The sequence below is a fragment of the Rhinoraja longicauda genome, chromosome 1, assembly GCF_053455715.1.
Source record: "Rhinoraja longicauda isolate Sanriku21f chromosome 1, sRhiLon1.1, whole genome shotgun sequence".
Classification (NCBI taxonomy): domain Eukaryota; kingdom Metazoa; phylum Chordata; class Chondrichthyes; order Rajiformes; family Arhynchobatidae; genus Rhinoraja; species Rhinoraja longicauda.
In genome coordinates, this window is record NC_135953.1 from 97,356,290 (window position 1) to 97,376,487 (window position 20,198).

At 43.2% G+C, this 20,198-nt stretch overlaps 1 protein-coding gene across 1 annotated transcript in view; it reads left to right on the forward strand.

The window, feature by feature from the left end:
* The window catches only part of stpg2 (sperm-tail PG-rich repeat containing 2), a 279,995-nt gene extending 260,879 nt beyond the window's left edge, over positions 1-19,116 (forward strand). Inside the window, exons 13-14 of the mRNA XM_078411518.1 lie at positions 13,732-13,885; positions 19,017-19,116. Coding sequence (XP_078267644.1) covers positions 13,732-13,854 — 123 coding nt within the window. The 3' untranslated portion in view covers positions 13,855-13,885; positions 19,017-19,116. The remainder of the gene's footprint in view (positions 1-13,731; positions 13,886-19,016) is intronic.
* Positions 19,117-20,198: the final 1,082 nt, after the last annotated feature.

Below are 20,198 nucleotides of genomic sequence, written 5' to 3' on the forward strand. Positions count from 1 at the left end.
CAGACAGCACCTGTAAGGCAGCAGCTCTACCACTGTGAGCCACTGTGCTGCTCCAGTGACATCAAGTCTCTGGCTGTAGCCTGTTCCTGTACTCTACTATGCTTTATATAACAAGTAATGATCGTACTAATGATCGTTGGTCTTTATGCCTGTTCCCTTGGGTGAGTATATTTCTTCTGGGATGACTGGTTATGTTCCAGGGATAACGCTTACTCTTAATGCAACAAATCCTCATGGAGCTCAGTGATGGCAAAATGCTTCAGACCAAGATGGAGATTGCACAGTTGCAGCCTGTGTATTGTGTGCAGTCTGCTTCTTAATCCAAAGTTACATTTGCTGTCCCACTCTGCGCTTGTTTCTTTTAAAGGCCTGTCACACTTAGGCGATTTTAAGGCGACTGCCGGCGACTAGGCTGTCGCCGAATGTTCGCCGGGGTGTCGCGGGCATGATCGTGAGGAGTCTTGAATGAATCGAAGCGGATCTCGGAGCGTCGCGGAAAAAATTTCCATGTAGAAATTTCTTGCCGACAGCTGGCTTGTGGCCAGGTATCGTAGCTTATTGCGGGCGCTGTCGCATGCTGTCCCCAGGTTTGCTAGGTTGTCGCAGATGCATTTAGAAGCACGTAATATTAAATTAAGAAAAGGCATTTGGAGATACCAGAAGATAGTTTTGTTTGACCAATTTATCAGTAGTTGAGACAGGTACAATAACAGCATTTAAAAGGCACTTGGACAAAATGCATGGATATGAAAAGTTTAGAGGGAAATGGGAGAAGCACAGGCAAATGGGACTAGCTTAGATGGGGCATTTTAGTCAGCATGAACAATTTGGGCCGAAGTGCCTGTATACATGCTGTCTGACTCTGTGACTACGAATTAATCCAGGTTTTTTCTATTTTTATAATTCTCCTGAAATTTTGTTTAAATTCCCATTCTGCGTGAGACTGAGGTGCATTTGGTGTATTTCCAGCTTAATAGGGTTGAGTCATAGACATAGTTATACAGCATGGAAACAGGCCCTTCAGCCCAAACTGTCCATGTTGACCAAGATGCCCCATCTATGCTAGTCCCAGCTGCCCGTGTTTGGCCCCTATCACTCTAAACCTTTCCTATCCATGTCCCTGTCCAAGTGTCTTTTAAGGGGCTTCACAATGGTGCAGTGGTAGAGTTGCGCTAGAGACACGGGATCGATCCTGACTACGGGTGTTATTTGTATGGAGTATGTACATCCTCCGTGTGACCCCATGTACTTTCTTCCGGTGCTTTGGTTTCCTCCCGCACCTTAAAGACGTACAGGTTTGTAGGTTGATTGGCTTCGGTAAAATTGAACCTTGTCCCTAGTGTGTAGGGTAGTGTTAGTGTGATCGCTGGTCAATGCAGACACGGAGGGCTGAAGTGCCTGTTACTGTGCGGTATCTCTAAAGTCTGAAGTCCAGAGATACCGCACAGTAACAGGCACTTTGGCCCACCGAGTATGCGTTGACCAGCGATCACCCTGTACACTGACACTACCCTATTATTGTGCGGTATCTCTGAAGTCTGAAGTCTAAACCAAGACACATCACTTCATAGAGGAAGTGTTTAACTCTGTCAAGGTTTGTCCTTGAATGTTGAATCGTTTTCTGACCTGAATAGTCAACACGTGGTTGTTTAACCCATTGCAGTATTGTTAATGGGCTAACATGTGTTTTCAAATTGTGCTGTTGTGGTTACTTTAGTTTACTTTAGTTTAGTTTAGTTTAGTTTAGTTTAGACATGCAGCGTGGAAACGGGTTCTTCGGCCCACCAAGTCCGCCATCACCCCATACACTAGCACTATCCCTGCACACTAGGGAAAATTTACAATTCTTACCAAAACCAATTAACCCCCTACAAACCTGCACGTCTTTGGAATGTGGGAGGAAATCGGAGCATCCAGAGAAAACCTCCTCGGTCACAGGGAGAACGTACAAACTCTGTACAGACAGCAGCTATAGTCAATATCGAACCTGGGTCTTTGGAACAGTGAGGCAGCAATTCTACCGCTGCGCCACCGTATCACCCCATATTCTCTCAAATACGACCAGGTCAGTAGTTTCCTGCCTTTCCTCTACCCCCTCTACTCTTAAATAGTGGAAGTCACTTTATGCCTTCCTAGTATGGAACTATTTGAGAATCTATAACTCTTTGGAAAATGATAAACAAGAGCATCCATTATCTCTCGAGCTATCTTTTTCAACATTCTGAGATATAGATCATTAGGTCCTAGGGATTTACCAGTTTTTAGGCTCATTAATTTCAAGTATTAGAGAAGAAATACTTCTAATTACTTTTATTTCAGTATTCATGGGAGATTTAATTTTGTATTTTCTTCAATGAAAACAGACACAGTAAATGCTTAAATCCTCCGCTTGCCCTAAGAACACTGTCGTGTGTAATGGCTCCACATTTGCCCTCGCTATCCTTTTCATGCCTAAGCCCCAGTCATCAGCCATACATTAGTTCTGTTCTACACACTAGGGACAATTTTACAGAAGCCAGTTAACCTACAAACCTGCACGTCTTTGGGATGTGTGAGGAAACCAGAGCACCCGGGGAAAACCCATTTGGTCACAGGGAGACCGTACAAACTCTGTACAGACAGCACCCGTCGCCTGGATTGAACCCAGGTCTTGCAGCAACTCTACCGCTGCGCCACCTTGCCTGTGCACTTAGAAACATAGAAAATAGGTGCAGGAGGAGGCCATTCGGCCCTTCGAGCCAGCACCATCTGCAAACTTATGAATCATGCATTGTATGTTCTCATCCAAATCGTGGAAATAGCTAACAAGTGATGGATTTTGGGGCATTGCGAGGTGTGAGTTAGGGTTGATGTGGGGAGATTGCTATGATTGAATTCAATGACCATGCTTCTGTTGCCCTTCTAACCTCCCATGGAAGACACAACTTGCTACATTTCGGCGTCACTATCTCCAGCTACGTCTTTCCATCTGAACAGAGCAGACCCCAGGCACTCCCTGACTCAATTACATCTGCAGAGGACACCTGTAAACAGACCATGACATGGGAGGTGAATTAGGCCATTCGGCCCATCAGGTCTGCTCCGCCATTCAATCATGGCTGATCTGATGGGCTGCAAGGTGGTGCAGCGGTAGAATTGCTGCCTTACATTGTCGGAGACTAGGGTTCGATCCTAACTACGGGTGCTTCTGTACAGAGTTTGTATGTTCTCCCTGTGACCACGTGGGTCGGTGATAGGACAGAGACCAAGGTTGTACAGGTTAACCTATTGTATTTGATGCTGCCCACAAGAAGAAAAGAGCCTGTTAATCTCAGCTGACGTGTCTTGACGAAGTGTAAGTAAATTCATAAATCATAGGAGCAGAATTCGGCCATTTAGATCATTGAGTCAAGGGCATCCAATCATGGCTGACCTGCCTTTCACTCTCAACCCCATTCTTCTGCCTTCTCTCTGTAATTTGATGCCCTTGCTAATCAAGAGCCTATCAATCTCCGCTTTAAAAATATCCAATGACTTGGCCTCTACAGCCTTTTGTGGCAATGAATTTCACCAATTCACCACCCTCTGACTAAAGACATTCCTCCTCTTCTCCTTTTGAAAGGTCCATCCTTTTATTCTAAGGTTATACCCTCTGGTCCTAGACTCTCCCACCAGTGGAAACATATTCTCCGCATCCACTCTAGCCAGGCCTTTCACTATTCAATATAAATAAAGGAAGATGTGTAATAATTGAGGAGTCATAGAGTCATACAGTATGGAAACAGGTCCTTTGGCCCATCGCATCCATGCTGAGCATCTAAGCACGTCCCATTTGTCAGCATTTGCCCCTTATCCCTCAAAACCTTTCCTATTCATGTACCTGTCTGACTTTTAAATGCTGATATAGTCCCTACCTCAGCTATTTTGAAGGGTGATCTTATGGTTGTATAAAATCATGAAGGAAATAGATTGGGTAGATGCACAAAGTCTTCTAAAGATAGACACAAAAAGCTGGAGTAACTCAGCGGGACAGGCAGCATTTCTGGAGAGAAGGAATGGGGATGTTTTCAGTCGAGACCCTTCTTCAGAGGCTGAAGAAGGGTCTCGACCCGAAACGTCACCCATTCCTTCTCTCCAGAGATGCTGCCTGTCCCGCTGAGTTACTCCAGTTTTTTGTGTCTATCTTCGGTTTAAACCAGCATCTGCAGTTCCTTCTTATGCACAAAGTCTTCTGCCCAGAGTTGGGGAATCAAGAACCAGAGGACTGAGGTTTAAGGTGAGACGGTAAAAAATAGGAATCTGAGGAGCAACTTTTACATACAGGGGGTGGTGTATATGGAACGAGCTTCCAGAGGAAGTAGTTAAGGCAGAAACTATAACAACATTTAAAATGCATTTGGCCAGGTACATGTAAATTTGTACTTACAACAGCATCACAGACCTGTACACACAATACATATAGATAATAAATAATAACCAAAAAATCAATGCATTAAAGGACGTATCTTTACAAAGGAAATGAGGAAGAATCTCTGTAATCATTGCTATAGACAGCAGTGGAGGCCAATCATTGGGTATTTTTAAGTGGAGATTGATTAGTAAGGATGTCAAAAGTTATGGGGAGAAGGCAGGAGATTGGGTTGAGAGCTAAATATAGATCAGCAATGATTGAATGGTGGAGTAGACTTGATGGGCCTAATTCTGCTCCTATGAACTTATGAACTTAATAACCCTAATATTATTGCAACAATGCCCAAAGTCTTCAATGCAACAAAGGCCCTTCGGCCCAACTTGTCCATGCCAACCAAGATGATCCACTCCTGATTGTCCCATTTGCCTGTGTTTGGCTCATATCCCTCCAAACCTTTCTTATCCATGTACCTGTCCAAATATATTTTAAATGCTGTTAAAGTACCTACCTAAACTACCTCCTCTGGCAGGTCGTTCCATATGCCCACCATCCTCTGAGTGAAAAATTTGCCTCTCAGGTTCCTATTAAATCTTTCCACTCTCACAGTAAAACTTTGTCTTCTGGTTCTTGATTCACCTACTCTCGGTAAAAGACTCCGTTAATTCACCCTATCTATTTCCCTTATCTATCTGATTTTCTACACCTCTATAAAATTACCCCTCAGACTCCTGCACTCCAAGAAATAAAGTTCTAGCCTGCCCAACCGTTCCCTGCAGCTCAGGCCCTTGAGTCTTGGCAACATCCTCGTAAATCTTCGATGCACTCTTTCCAGCTTAATGACATCCTCTCAAGAGCAGGATGACCAAAACTGAACCCAATACTCCAAGCGCGGCCGCAGGTAGTTTTGTGTTCTGGGCTACCACCCTCCCAGGATTAAATAAAACTCACTGCAACAGATTTAACACAATTACATCAGCCAGGGAGAGTGTGTGTATTTGCCGAATGGTAGAATTGTGGAAGACTATTTTGCCCATTCTGAATAGGGCAGCATTGGGCAGTGGGTTTTGTGATCCTTATTTGAACCCACATTTCTACTTTGTTCAGAATCTAGGAGTACAAGAATCTGGAAGTACAGGTCAGTCAGTCTCTCGAAAAGGATCTGACATTCAACAAGGCAACTTTCAACCCCTTTACTCAATCCACGTTGGTTTCATTGGTGTAGAATAAGCATCATAGAGTCATTCAGTCATACATTACGGAAACAAATACTTTGCCCCAACTTATCCACACCGAGCAAGATGCCCCATCTAAGCTTGTCCCATTTGTCTGCGTTTGGCCTATATGCGTCTAAACATTTCCTATCCATGTTCCCTTCTCAGTATCTTTTAAATATTGTGCCAAAAACTGTTATCCCAGCAGTTATCATGCAACTGAACCATCCTAACAACAACTAAAGAGCAATCCTGAGCTACCATCTACCTCATTGGAAACCTTCCTACTATCTTTAATTTTTCTTTACTGGACTTTATCCTGCACTAAATGTTATTCCCTTTATCATGTATCTGCGCACTGTGGACAGCTCGATTGTAATCAGGTGTAGTCTTTCCGCTGACTGGTTAGCACGTAACAAATGCTTTGCACTGTACCTCGCTCGGTACACGTGACAATAAAATAAACTAAGCTATAGGTTCACAAAAGCTCTTCCATCCATTTGTAAATGATGAACAATAGTATTAGGCTTTTAACTGAAGCCTGCACTTCCAGGAAACAGGAGGAGGTCAAAGGTTAAAATCATAAAACATACTCTCAGAGATTCCCATAAAGTGAAAAAAAAATCCCCAAGATCAATTGGAAACGAACTTGAGAAGGAACTGAATGATTTGGCCTCAAGGTCTATCCATGTACGCTGTTGTAAGAGAATGAAATCCCACCCAATGCAGAGAATGAGCAGCCTTTTATTGCTGGATACATGCAAGAAATTAGTATGCTGCCAACCACTCAACGTAATGCAGGTTAAATCTATCGTACTGCAACATTAATTTCTTTCCCCAGCAATGTTTTCTTTTGTGCAAAAACAAAAGGAAAAAAAAATTCCACCAAGCTTCAGGAGTGATCTTCAGAGAATTTTATCAGAATCAAGTTCCGCACACTCTTAATTTTGTACAAATGCTTCAGTGCTCTCCTCAACAAAACCCTTCTGTTCACCTGCCTGTACAGTCACTGATTCCATGTTGCACATTTCCCTGGAAGGCAGATAAAATGTAAATAGAATATTTTATCATAACACTGTTTGAGTGGGAAGTAGCTGTCTACATATAGACAGAGGCAAGAAGGATCCTTAAAGCAATAACAAATATTCTAAAAAGGTAGACACAAGGAAATGCTGATGCTCGTTTAGAAAAGATAGACACAATGTGCTGGAGTAAGTCAGTGGGTCAGGTAGTATCTCTGGAGACCAGGGAACAGAGTTTTGGGTCGTGACCCTTAGAGTCATTAGAGTTATGCAGCGTGGAAACAAGCCCTTCGGCCCAACTTGCCAACACTGACCAACAAGTCCCAGCTACAATTGTCCCACCTGCCTGCGTTTGGCCCACATCCCTCCAAACAGTATCCATGTACCTTCTTCAGAGAATTCAGTCTACAATTCAATTTAGACTTCTTCAGTCTGAGTCAGTTTCGACCCAAAATGTAGCCTATCCATGTCCTACAGAGATGTTGCCTGACCCGCTGAGTTACTCCAGCAGTTGTGTCTTTTATTCTAAAATGTTAATTGGTAGGATTGGTTATTAACTTGTTTGAGTTTAGCTTTATCATTGTTATGTGTACCGAGACACAGTGGCCATACAGAAATGAGATAGTCTATGGTTTGCCTTTGGTTGCACTGTAGACTTTGGCCATTTTTGCATTAATATAAGGGTTAAGTTCCTAAGTCATAGGTGCAGAATTAGGCCATTCGGCCCATCGAGCCTAAGCTGGAATTCAATCATGGCTGATCTATTTTTCCCTCTCAACCCCATTCTCCTGCTTGTCCACAAAATCTTTGACACCCTTACTAATCAGGAACCTGTTAATCTCCACTTTAAAAATACACAATGACTTGGCCTCCATAACCATTTATGGCAATGAATTCCACAGAATCACCACTCTCTGAATAAAGAAATTCCTCCACATCTCCTTTCTAAAGCTGCTTCATACAGCACAGAAACAATCCCTTTGGTCGAACTCATCCATGCCGACAAAATGCCCCATCTAAGCTAGTACTGTTTGCCTACCTTTAGCTCATATCCCTCTAAACCTTTCCTATCCATGTACCTGTTCAAGTATCTTTTGTTGTTATAGTACCTGTCTGAGGGGTTAAGGGGAGAAGACAGGAGAGTGGGGTCGAGAGGGAAATATAGGTCAGTCATGATTGAATGGCGGAGTAGACTTGATGGGCTGAATGGCCTAATTCTGCTCCTATCATTTATGAACATGAACTTATGACATTTGGATAGATGTATTGATAGGAAGGATTTAGAGGGATTATAGGCCAATTACAGGGAAATATGATTAGCCAAGTATGCCAACCTGGTCGGCATGGACAAGGCTTTTAAATAAATTTATTGTCAGTTGTACCGAGGTACAGTGAAAAGATTTTTGTTGCGTGCTAGCCAGTCAGCAGAAAAAATATACATAATTACAATCAAGCCATCCACAGTGTACAGATACAGGATAAAGGGAATAACGTTTCGACAGATCTGAAAAGAGATTAAGAAAAGTTGCTGTTGGAGTGGAGTGTTTAAGTGAGTGGAGCGATTGTAGTGAATGATCACAGATCCATTTCTGGGACCAGCACGTAGAGAGCCACCTGGAGGGGGCGCCATCTTGACTCTCAAGATGGGTAGACAGGTATGTTTCCGTACTGTTCTCTACGCCTCTATGGGTTTAGCTTTTTTCATCACGTTTTGAAGATACGCTGAAAAAAAGAAGGACATTTAATGTAAATTTGCTAACATGACTGTCAAACTCACAGTCTTTTAGGGAAATGAGATGCGAGTCAAGTGGGCAATGTTCCATCATTACCATAAATACATTAAATTCCAAACCCCTTGGTGCCACTAATTAAGCAGACTTTAGTAACACAATGTTCAAACATCATGGGAATACCATTACTGTTCACACCTTAACCTCAGAAACAATACAGTATTGCAAAATGCGTGTTCCATGCTTAAACCAGCAGTGGATAAGAAGAGGGGACTCTCGTTAATCGGTTAAACATGCAAGCAGGTTCCACTGGTTCCACACTGGCCACCATGGCACCTGGTTTTACACTAATCCCACATGAACATTAGTCTGAAGATAGACACACAGTGCTGGAGTAACTCAGTGGGTCAGGCAGCATCTCTGGAGAAAAAGGATGGGTGATGTTTCGGGTCAGAACCCTTCTTCAGACTCATATTATTCAGACATGAATATGTCTGTTGGTTGCTGGAGAGGACTCAATAGACAATAGACAATAGGTGCAGGAGTAGGCCATTCAGCCCTTCGAGCCAGCACCGCCATTCAATGCGATCATGGCTGATCACTCTCAATCAGTACCCCGTTCCTGCCTTCTCCCCATACCCCCTCACTCCGCTATCCTTAAGAGCTCTATCCAGCTCTCTCTTGAAAGCATCCAACGAACTGGCCTCCACTGCCTTCTGAGGCAGAGAATTCCACACCTTCACCACTCTCTGACTGAAAAAGTTCTTCCTCATCTCCATTCTAAATGGCCTACCCCATATTCTTAAACTGTGGCCCCTTGTTCTGGACTCCCCCAACATTGGGAACATGTTTCCTGCCTCTAATGTGTCCAATCCCCTAATTATCTTATACGACTCATAGAATCATACAGCGTGGAAACAGGCTTCACAAGGATGTTGCCAGGACTCGAAGGCCTAAGTCATCGAGAGTGGTTGTGCAGGCCAGGACTTTACTCCTTGGAGCACAGGAGGGTGAGGTGTGATCTTGTAGACATGTATAAGATTATGAGAGGAATAGTTAGGGTAAATGAACAGTCTTTTACCCAGAGTAGGGGAATCGAAAACCAGAGAACACAGGGCAGAATGATTTAATAGGAATCCAAGGAACAACTTTTTTACACAAAGGGTGGTAGGTATATGAAATGAGCTGCCAGAGGAGGTAGTTGAGGCAGGTACTATCACTACATTTAAAAAACACTTGGACAGGTACATGGATAGGATAGGTTTAGAAGGTTATGGGCCAAATGCTGACAGGTGGGACTAATGTAGATGAGCTATGTTGGTTGACACAGGCAAGTGGGCCTTTGGTAATATTTTGAGTCAGAACCCTTTTCAGACTGAAGAGTAACTCAGTGGGTCTGGCAGCATCTCCGTAGAACATGGATAAGCTATGTTTTGGGTTTGGACCCTTCTTCAGACTGTGACTGAAGTTTTCAGACTGATTCTATTCCTATGACTTATCAACCTATGACTCTGTGACTACACCCTGAGTGAAAATGTAGCCCCTGAGGTCCGTGTTAAATTGATTAAGCAGCAAAAGACCCAACTGTATTCCACTGTAATAATGTGTTTAACGTTGCATGTAGACTAGCAGGGTTAGGTCACCCTGATTTAACTCTCAGGGTAAGCTCTGGCCATAGGGAGGACTGGTTTTGAATAAACACACTCGCATTGATTTCAGTGGAGTGATGTTATCATGCTGCAATCAGATAGCCCTCTCTGTGCTGGTACAGGCAGCTAATTCATTTCAAGGGTTACAAGGACACAGCTGTCAATGTCAACAGTTAAAATCGCTAATAGCGGCTAATGGATGAGTTGAGTTAAATAAAAGAAAAAGGAGATTAGCCGTTCTCTAAAACCTGTGCCCCAGGGAGAGTCCTGTTAATCCACTGTGGAGGCTTGGTTCCATTGTACAGGGAATAAAGTGCAGGAATAAAACTGGATATCTCGGAGTGAAGTGACTTTACTCGTCGGTTGACATCATTTGGCAACCTTAGGCCATCTATTCAACAAGATTGACTGATTGAAAGAAACAGCATGGAAACAAGCCCCTTTGGCCCACCAAGTTCATGCTGACCATCGGTCACCCTTTATACTTTACTTTAGACTTCCGACTAGAGATACAGTGTGGAAGCAGGCCCTTCAGCCCATCGAGTCTGTGCCGACCAACAATCGCTACATACGCTAACACTATCCTACACACTAGGGACAATTTATAATCTTACCAAAGCTAACTAACCTACCTATTTGTACATCTTTGGAGTCTGGGAGGAAACTGGAGCACGTAGTGAAAACCCAAGCAGTCACAGGGAGTGTAGGTTAGGTTTTGTTGGTTAATTGGGTTTGGCAAAAATTGTAAATTGTCCCTAGTGTGTAGGATAGTGCTGGTGTATGGAGATCACTGGTCAGTGCCGAAGGGCCTGTTTCCCTGCTATATCTCCAAACTAAACTAAACTCAGCGGGAGGTGGCATATGTAGAGGGAATGGATAGACGATGTTTCGGGTCAGACCCTTCTTCAGACGATTCGGGTTGGGACCCTTCTTTAGTCTATCCATTCCTGCCATCGATACTGGCTGACCTGGTGAGTTCCTCCAACACTTTATGTATTAATGATTGTTCATTTATTGCATTATTGATTATTGTTAATTTATCTGGGCAATTAATGCCCAGTATTGCATTAATGGGCTATTAATCGTAGCAAGAAATAATTTCATTGTACTGTTAAAACTTGATAATCAACTCTTGAAGTGCTTATTTGGGTTCTCTCATTTAGAGCTGAGAAGGAAGATTATATTGGAAATATCATTCACCATCATCAAGGGCATGATGGGCCAAATGGCCTCCTTCTGTGCCACAGAGTACTGTCATTCAATGATTCTATATACAGAGTAACTAATGGTTGATTCAGTGGCGCAGCAGTACAGTTGCTGCCTTACAGCACCAGAGATCCTGGTTCGATCCTGACTACGGGTGCTGTCTGTACGGAGTTTGTACGTTCTCCCCGAGACCTCCATGGATTTTCTCCGGGTGCTCCGGTTTCTTCCTACACCAAAGACATACAGTTTTTTAGGTTTATTAACTCGGTAAATATTGTAAATCGTCCCTATTGTGTAGGGTAGTGTTTGTGTATGTGGTGATCACTGGGGAGCATGGAATTGGTGGGCCGAAGGGCCTGTTTCTGCGCTGTTTCTCTTAAGTCTAAAGTAAAGTAACAAGGTCAAGGAACTGAAGCAGCCACCTACTTTCAGCTTCTGTTCTCAATCCAATAACTGATTTATTCTTCCAGTTGCCTCAACATTTGGGTCACTTAGTTTTTTTTTCATTTATTCATGGGATGTGAATGTTATTGGGAAGGTGAGAATTTATTGCTCCACTCGCCCTTGAATTGTTGTTGCCTGTGCAGTGAAAGCACTTCCACAGTGCAGTTGGGCTAGGATTAAGATTCAGCTACAATAAAGGAACACTGATTTCTTTGCAGATCAGAGTTGTAAAAGATAGAGGGGAGCCGGTTGGTATTCCAGTTGCACCTGTTGCCTTTGTCCTTGAGGTTAACAAAGGAGATAAAGGATAACGTTAAATTGAAAACTAAAATGGCAAGTGCTAGTAGTAGACTTTAAACATTTAGACTTTAGATTTTAGAGATACAGCACGGAAACAGGCTCTTCAGCCCACTGAGTGCGCTGACCAGCGATCACCTCGTACACTTGCACTATCCCACACACTAGGGACAATTTACAGAAGATAGACACAAAGTGCTGGATTAACTCAGCGGGTCAGGCAGCATCTCTGGAGAAAAAGGACGGGTGATGTTTTGTGTCAGGATCCTTCTGTAATCAGACTTTACTGGAGTTTAAGTTGCACTACCCATTAGTCATGTTATTCCCTTTATCCTGTATCTGTACATTGTAGATGCTAATTACAATGGGAAGAGAGAAGAAATGGGAAGAGCGAAGAATTGTTTTTTGCCTTCCATCAGAGTGAAGGGGTGTCTGGAGGAGTCACTGTGATGGATGTTTGTGTTAAAATTGTGTGTCTTGTGTCTTTTACTCTGTACTGTTGTGGCTGCGTGGCAAATGATTTTCGTTCAATTCATTTTGAATGACAATAAAGGTCATTCAGATTCAGTGATCATGTATAATCTTTGCGCTGTCTGGATAGCATACAGCACAAAGCTTTTCACTGTACCTCGGCATGTGACAATAAACTAAACTAAACTAAAATTGTACAAGATGGCGAAAAGAAAAAGACAGTGCTATAAACAAGATATTAGTAGAAAAACCCAAATTGAAAACGTCAATGATAGTTCAAGAGGTGGTCCGTAGTGTTCCGTTGCCAAGGTAGGATTCTAGTTGTGCAGGTCGGTTCAAGAATCTGATGGTTGTAGGAAAGATGCCACCTTCTTGAGGCAGCACTTGGTGTCAATGCTTCCAATGGTGGGGAGGGCTGTGGCTGTGATGGCTCACTCTTCTGTTTCAATTTCTTCTTTGGAACAAAGGAGGATGAAGATTTGTAATGTTAGAGTGTCAGAGTCATACAGCACAGGAAAAGGCCTTTCTGCCCACCTGGCCCCTCAATGATCCATTTACACTAATCCGATTCATCAGTCTGCTCTGTGGCTTTCTATATCATTGTATTTCAAGTGCTTATCTCAATACTTATAAATATATGCATAGGAAAGGTTTAGAGGGCTATGGGCCGAATGCAGGCAAATGGGACTAGCCCTGAATGGGCCGAATGCCGACCAAGCTAGTACCATTTGACCACGTTTGGACCATATCCCTCTAAACTTACAGTCATAGAATCAAACAGCATTGAATGTGGCCCTTCGGTCCAACTCGTCTAGGCTACCCATGGTTGCTGCAGAGAATCATCTTAAGAATGTTTGACTGCAATTCCTTTCCAGTCAATGAAAAGACTATATATGATTACAATCAAGCGGTCCACAGTGTACTGCTATAGGATTAAAGGGAATAATGTTTAGTGCAAGATAAAGTCCAGTAAAATCCGATTAAAGATCCAATGTGGTAGATGGTAGATAGATACAAAATGCTGGAGTAACTCAGCGGGTCAGGCAGCATCTCTGGAGAGAAGGAATGGGTGACGTTTCGGGTCGAGACCCTTCTTCAGACATGGTAATTCAGGACCGCTCTCTAGTTGGTGGAAGGATGGGAGAAACTGTCCCAGAATCTGGAGGTGTGCGATTCTCACCCATCCTTTTTCTCCAGAGATGCTGCCTGACCCACTGAGTTACTCCCAACACTGTGTGTGTGTCTTCTGCTTGTTTTTTGTTTCATGTTTGTTGGAAGCGACCATAATGTTCTATTCTTCTCTCTCTGCAGCTGAGCCCAGCCATTATGGACACTCTTCTAAAGGGGACCTTCAATGCTACCTTGTATAATCCACTCCTCAATCCACCACCGATTCCTAGGCATCCAGACCCCCCACTATTCCAGGACCTGTGACCTCCATCTGACCGTCAAACCACATCAGACAGTAAGTATGGATACACAAAGCCCCTATAAACTCTGCATTTTAGACAGCTGTGTTCATCTTTCCTACAGTTTTTTTGCCTGTTAATTTGATGAATGTCAAAGAGTAGAGGACATAGATATAAGGTGAAAGGGCAACATTTTAAAGGAGATGTGTGGGGCAAGTTTATTATATAGAGGGTGGTGGGTGCCTGGAACGCTACTGTCAAGGGTGGTGGTGGAGGCAGACACGATAGTGAGGTTTGAGAGGCTTTTACATAGGCACATGGATACGCAGGGAATGGATTGATATGGATCACGAGCAAGCAGAGGAGATCATTTTAACTTGACATCAAGTTCAGCACAGACATTATGGGTCAAAATTAAAATTTGGAGTTGGGAATTAAATATATCTGTTTTCTGTGGTCAGGACTTGAGAGCCTGAAATATAGGGAGAGGTTGGGCAGGGTAGCCCTTTATTCCTGGAGTGCAGGAGGGTGCGGGGTGATCTAAGCGAGGTGTATAAAATTTGAGGGCAATAGATAGGGTAGATGTACAGAGTCTTTTAGCTGGAGTAGGGGAATCAAGAACCAGAGGACACTGGTTTAAGGTGAGAGGCAAAATATATTTTCTCTGAATCTGGGGAGCAACTTTTTCACACAGAGGGTGGTGGGTTTATGGAATGAGCTGCCAGAGGAGGTAGTTGAGGCAGTAATTATAAGAACATTTAAAATACATTTGCACAGGTGTATGGTTTAGAGGGATATGGGCCAAACGCTGGCAGGTGGGATTAGTGTAAATGGGGCACCTTGGTCGGCATGGGCAAGCTGGGCCAATTATATGACTCTGAATCTAAAACTGAAATATCTGAATGAGGAGGAAGGGAACAGCAAAATAGATGATCCAACAACAAAACTGGCCCTTCAGCTCATTGAATCCCTGCTGATCATTTACAGCATGAAATGGGAATGGGAAAAATGGGGAGAATGAGATGGAGTCATAGAATCATTCAGCATGAAAACAGCCCTTCGGCTCAACTTGCACATGCTAACCAAGACACCCGATCCACACTAGAGTTCACATTTGGCCCATATCCCTCTAAATCTTTCCTATCCATGTACCTGTCCAAGTGTCTTTTAAATGCTTTATTGTACCTGCCTCAACTACCTCCTCTGGCAGCTTGTTCCATACACCCACCACCCTCTAAGTGAAAAGTTTGCCCCTCGGGTTTCTATTAAATCTTTCCCATCTCACCTTTAACCCTTGTCCTCTGGTTGTTAATTCCCCGTTGCTGGATAAAATACTCTGTGCATTCACACCAGCTATTCCCCTCATGACGTGATACCCATTATGACATGGGATGAGTGTAGATGGGCAACATTTACACTCCAGATTCCACCACTCACCCACACACTCTGGGCAAGTAAGAAGTTTATTGTCCCATTTCGGGACATGTGACAGTAAAACGCTCTTGACCCTTGAGTCAATGAAACCATGGCCGTTACTGAGGGGGGACTTAGCCCCTGGTGCCATCATGGAGAATAAATCAGCCTGCACCGTCCCAGCACAGGGTTTACCATCCCGTCCATTGCTGTAAATCTCTTAAGCCAGGAAGAAATTAGTGCAGACACTACATTGATCTTACAAGGTTAATGCTAAATTGGCAACAAAAGTTATTAACAACCAGAGAGACAGTTGAGAGAAGTTTTCAGTGCTGGCAATTGTTTCCTCTTATGGTGCATTATCTGATGACATGATGTAATTATACCATAAAGGTGCTTTTCCTAAGCAGTCTATTAATCTAATGGGCAAATATCCCATTCTCTCAGCACCAAGCCTTCACTGAACTGTCTGCAACTAATGCAGTTGCAGTTATTTATGTCTGTGTGCATTGCTTTCTGCAGCCTTTTTACAAGACGAGTTCCTTACTCCTTCAGCTAATTAAAACTAAGTAACTCATGCAGTGTTTTTGCTGGATCCCAGGAGTGTATAAATCAAAGTGTACTTTGTGTACACTTTAGATTAGACATTGGAGATGCAGAGTGGAAACAAGCCCTTCGGCCCATCGTGTCCGCACTGATCAGCGATTACTCCATACACTAGTTCTATCCTACGCACAAAGGACAATTTACAGAATTGTCAAATAAAAACCTGCATGTCTCTAGAGTGTGGGAGGAAACCGGAGCATCCGGAGGAAACCCCCTCGGTCACAGGGGGAACGTACAAACTCCGTATTGTTAGCACCCGTAGTCAGGATCGAACCCGGGTCTCTGACGCTGTAAGGCAGCAACTCTACCGCTGCGACACTGTGCCGCACTTCTCAATCAACCCACGGTGCGATTGCCATTGAAATGTGAACTGTACAATCAGATAATAGGTATAAATCATGAGCTAATCAGTAGAAACAAGGAACTGCAGATGCAGGTTTACAAAAAAGGACACAAAGTGCTGGAGTAACTCAGCAGGTCAGGCAGCATCTCTGGAGAAAAAGAGATGCAGCCTGACCCGCTAATTTACTCCAATACTTTGTGTCTTTTTCTGATAATAACCAGGTTTTATTACAAACCCTGGTTTTCATCAGAATTCTTCCACAAACATGTAATGTTAGATATTATGTAGAGTGTATCGCACTGAAAGACAGTTCAGATGGAAGAGGTGCTTCCCCAAAGTACCAACCACAAATACAACTACATAAAATGCCCACTCACAAACATGTATATACACAAACAGACACACACGCACACACACAACAGAAATACACACACACACATACACATACACATGCACACACAGAAACACACACACATGCACACACACACACACACACACACACACACACACAGAAACACACACACACACGCGCACACACACACACTCTCACTCACACACACGCACACACACATGCGCACGCACACGTCTACTTTCATACACATGCACATATAGGGTCATAAAGTCTTACAGCATGGAAACAGGCCCTTCTGCCCAACTTGCCTACACCAGCCAACATGTTCCATCTACATTAGTCCCACTTACAATTGTTTGGCCCATGTCCCTCTAAAGTTAAACACAGGTACAAAAATTCAAACACATAAACATATACAGTGCCCTCCATAATGTTTGGGACAAAGACCCATCATTTATTTATTTACCTCTGTACTCCACAATTTGAGATTTGTAAAAGAAAAAATCACATGTGGTTAAAGTGCACATTGTCAGATTTTATTTTAGGGTATTCTTACACATTTTGGTTTCACCATGTAGAAATTACAGCTGTGTTTATACATAGTCCCTCCATTTCAGGGCACCGTAAAGTTTGGGACACACGGCTTCACAGGTGTTTGTATTTGCTCAGGTGTTTAAATGCCTCCTTAATGCAGGTATAAGAGAGCTCTCAGCATCTAGTCTTTCTTCCAGTCTTTCCATCACCATTAGAAACTTTTATTGCTGTTTATCAACATGAGGACCAAAGTTGTGCCAATGAAAGTCAAAGAAGCCATTAAGAGACTGAGAAACAAGAATAAAACTGTTAGAGACATCAGCCAAACCTCACGCTTACCTAAATCAACTGTTTGGAACATCATTAAGAAGAAAGAGAGCACTGGTGAGCTTACCAATCGCAAAGGGACTGGCAGGCCAAGGAAGACCTCCACAGCTGATGGCAGAAGAATTCTCTCTGTAATAAAGAAAAATCCCCAAACACCTGTCCAACAGATCAGAAACACTCTTCAGGAGTCAGGTGTGGATTTGTCAATGACCACTGTCCGCAGAAGAATTCATGAACAGAACCAGGGGCCACAGTCTTAGAATAAAGGGGGGGGGCACTTAAAACTGAGGTGAGGAGGAACTTTTTCACCCATAGAGTTGTGAATGTGTGGAATTCTCTGCCACGGAGGGCAGTGGAGGCCAAGTCACTGGAAGAATTTAAGAGAGAGTTAGATAGCGCTCTGGGGGCTAGTGGAATCAGGGGATATAGGGAGAAGTTGGGCACAGGTTACTGATTGTGGATGATCAACCATGATCACAATGAATGGCGGTGCTGGCTCGAAGGGCCAAATGGCCTCCTCCTGCACCTATTTTCTATGTTTCTATGTTTCTAAATACAGAGGCTACACAGCAAGATGGAAACCACTGGCTAGCTGCAAAAATAGGATGGCCGGGTTACAGTTTGCCAAGAAGCACTTAAAAGAGCAACCACAGTTCTGGAAAAAGGTCTTGTGGACAGATGAGACGAAGATTAACTTATATCAGAGTGATGGCAAGAGCAAAGTATGGAGGAGAAAAGGAACTGCCCAAGATCCAACCATACCACCTCATCTGTGAAACACAGTGGTGGGGGTGTTATGGCCTGGGCATATATGGCCGCTGAAGGTACTGGCTCACTTATCTTCATTGATGATACAACTGCTGGTGGTAGCAGCATAATGAATTCTGAAGTGTATAGACACATCCTATCTGCTCAAGTTTAAACAAATGCCTCAAAACTCATAGGCCGGCGGTTCATTCTACAGCAAGACAATGATCCCAAACATACTGCTAAAGCAACAAAGGAGTTTTTCAAAGCTAAAAAATGGTCAATTCTTGAGTGGCCAAATCAATCACCTGATCTAAACCCAATTGAGCATGTCTTTTATATGCTGAAGGAAAAACTGAATGGGGAATAGCCCCCAAAACAAGCATAAGCTAAAGATGCTGCAATGCAGGCCTGGCAGAGCATCACCAGAGAAGACACCCAGCAACTGGTGATGTCCATGAATCGCAGACTTCAAGAAGTCATTGTATGCAAAGAATATGCAACAAAATACTAAACATGACGACTTTCATTTACATGACATTGCTGTGTCCCAAACATTATGGTGCCCTGAAATGGGGGGACAATGTATAAACACTGCTGTAATTCCTACATGGTGAAACCAAAATGTATAAAAATGGCCTTTATTAAAATCTGACAATGTGCACTTTAACCACATGTGATGTTTTCTATTACAAATCTCAAATTGTGGAGTAGAGAAGCAAATAAATAAATGATGGGTCTTTGTCCCAAACATTATGGAGGCCACTGTACAAACACACACAGCAATATGTGTATAAGCAATAATAAGTACCTTCTACTCAAATGACCATGAGTGAAGATTAATTCTGCCCTGTTATTTCTTGAGGGAAAGAAGCGGAGGTCTTAATGCCGAAGAGAACGCTATTGACACTTCACCGCTCTCAAGCCAACTCTAAACGTGCGTCGCATGTAAGATGTCCTTCACAGAGAAGCAACAATCTGACTTAGAGTTTCAGCACTGGAAGAGTACAGATTATCGGACAGTAGTTGACATATTTCAGTCGGATTGATGGTGTGGATGTGATCATGTTCATTTAGTAATACTAATAATTAGTGTGATTATTCAGGGCTGGAAATAATAAAACAAGCACCTTTCATCTTTTGTTCCTTTTTTCCCCAACTTGTGCATCGTTTTCTAGTTTTCTACTGCCTTCCTCTCTCATCTATTCCCTGCCCTTTGAAAGACTCAGCCTCTCTCTTATACCTGGTCTCTCTCTTCTACTTTTCTCAGTCGCTCTTCTCTGTTATTACCTCCTCCCGAGGCAGAGAACTCTCTGAATGCTTCACTCTCTCTCTTGTAGTCAGGTACTTTTCTCAATCCTCCTGCACTGAGCATTATGTTATTATGTTATTATGTATTTAATTATATAATTTTTTAATATAATTTTATTTTAATTATATAATTTTAATTATTCTAATTCTCGGAACATTACCTCTTTCCAGCTCTTTCCATTTTATGTCACTCTATCTTCTTTCATTCAAGCCCCGAACCAATACTGACCTCTTATCCACCGCCACATTCTTCACCTCCTCGTCTTTGGATAGATCATAGAAAAGTATAACACAGGAACAGGCCCTTCGCCCCACAATGTCCGTGCAAAACATGATTCCAAGTTAAGCGAATCTCCTCTGCCTGCACGTGATCCATATCCCCCCATTTCCTGCATATCTAAAAGCATCTTAAATTCCACATTTGTATCTGTCTTCACCACCACCCCCTGCAGCATGACCCAGGCACTCACCACTCTGTATAAAACACAACCCACACAGACTTAGGCCCTTTCACCTTAGTTCTATGCCCTCTAGCCTTTGACATTTCCACACTGGCAAAGGGTCCTGATCATAAGGGCGGCACGGTAGCGCAGCGGTAGAGTTGCTGCTTTACAGCGAATGCAGCGCCGGAGACTCAGGTTCGATCCTGACTACGGGTGCTGCACTGTAAGGAGTTTGTATGTTCTCCCCGTGACCTGCGTGGGTTTTCTCCGAGATCTTCGGTTTCCTCCCACAC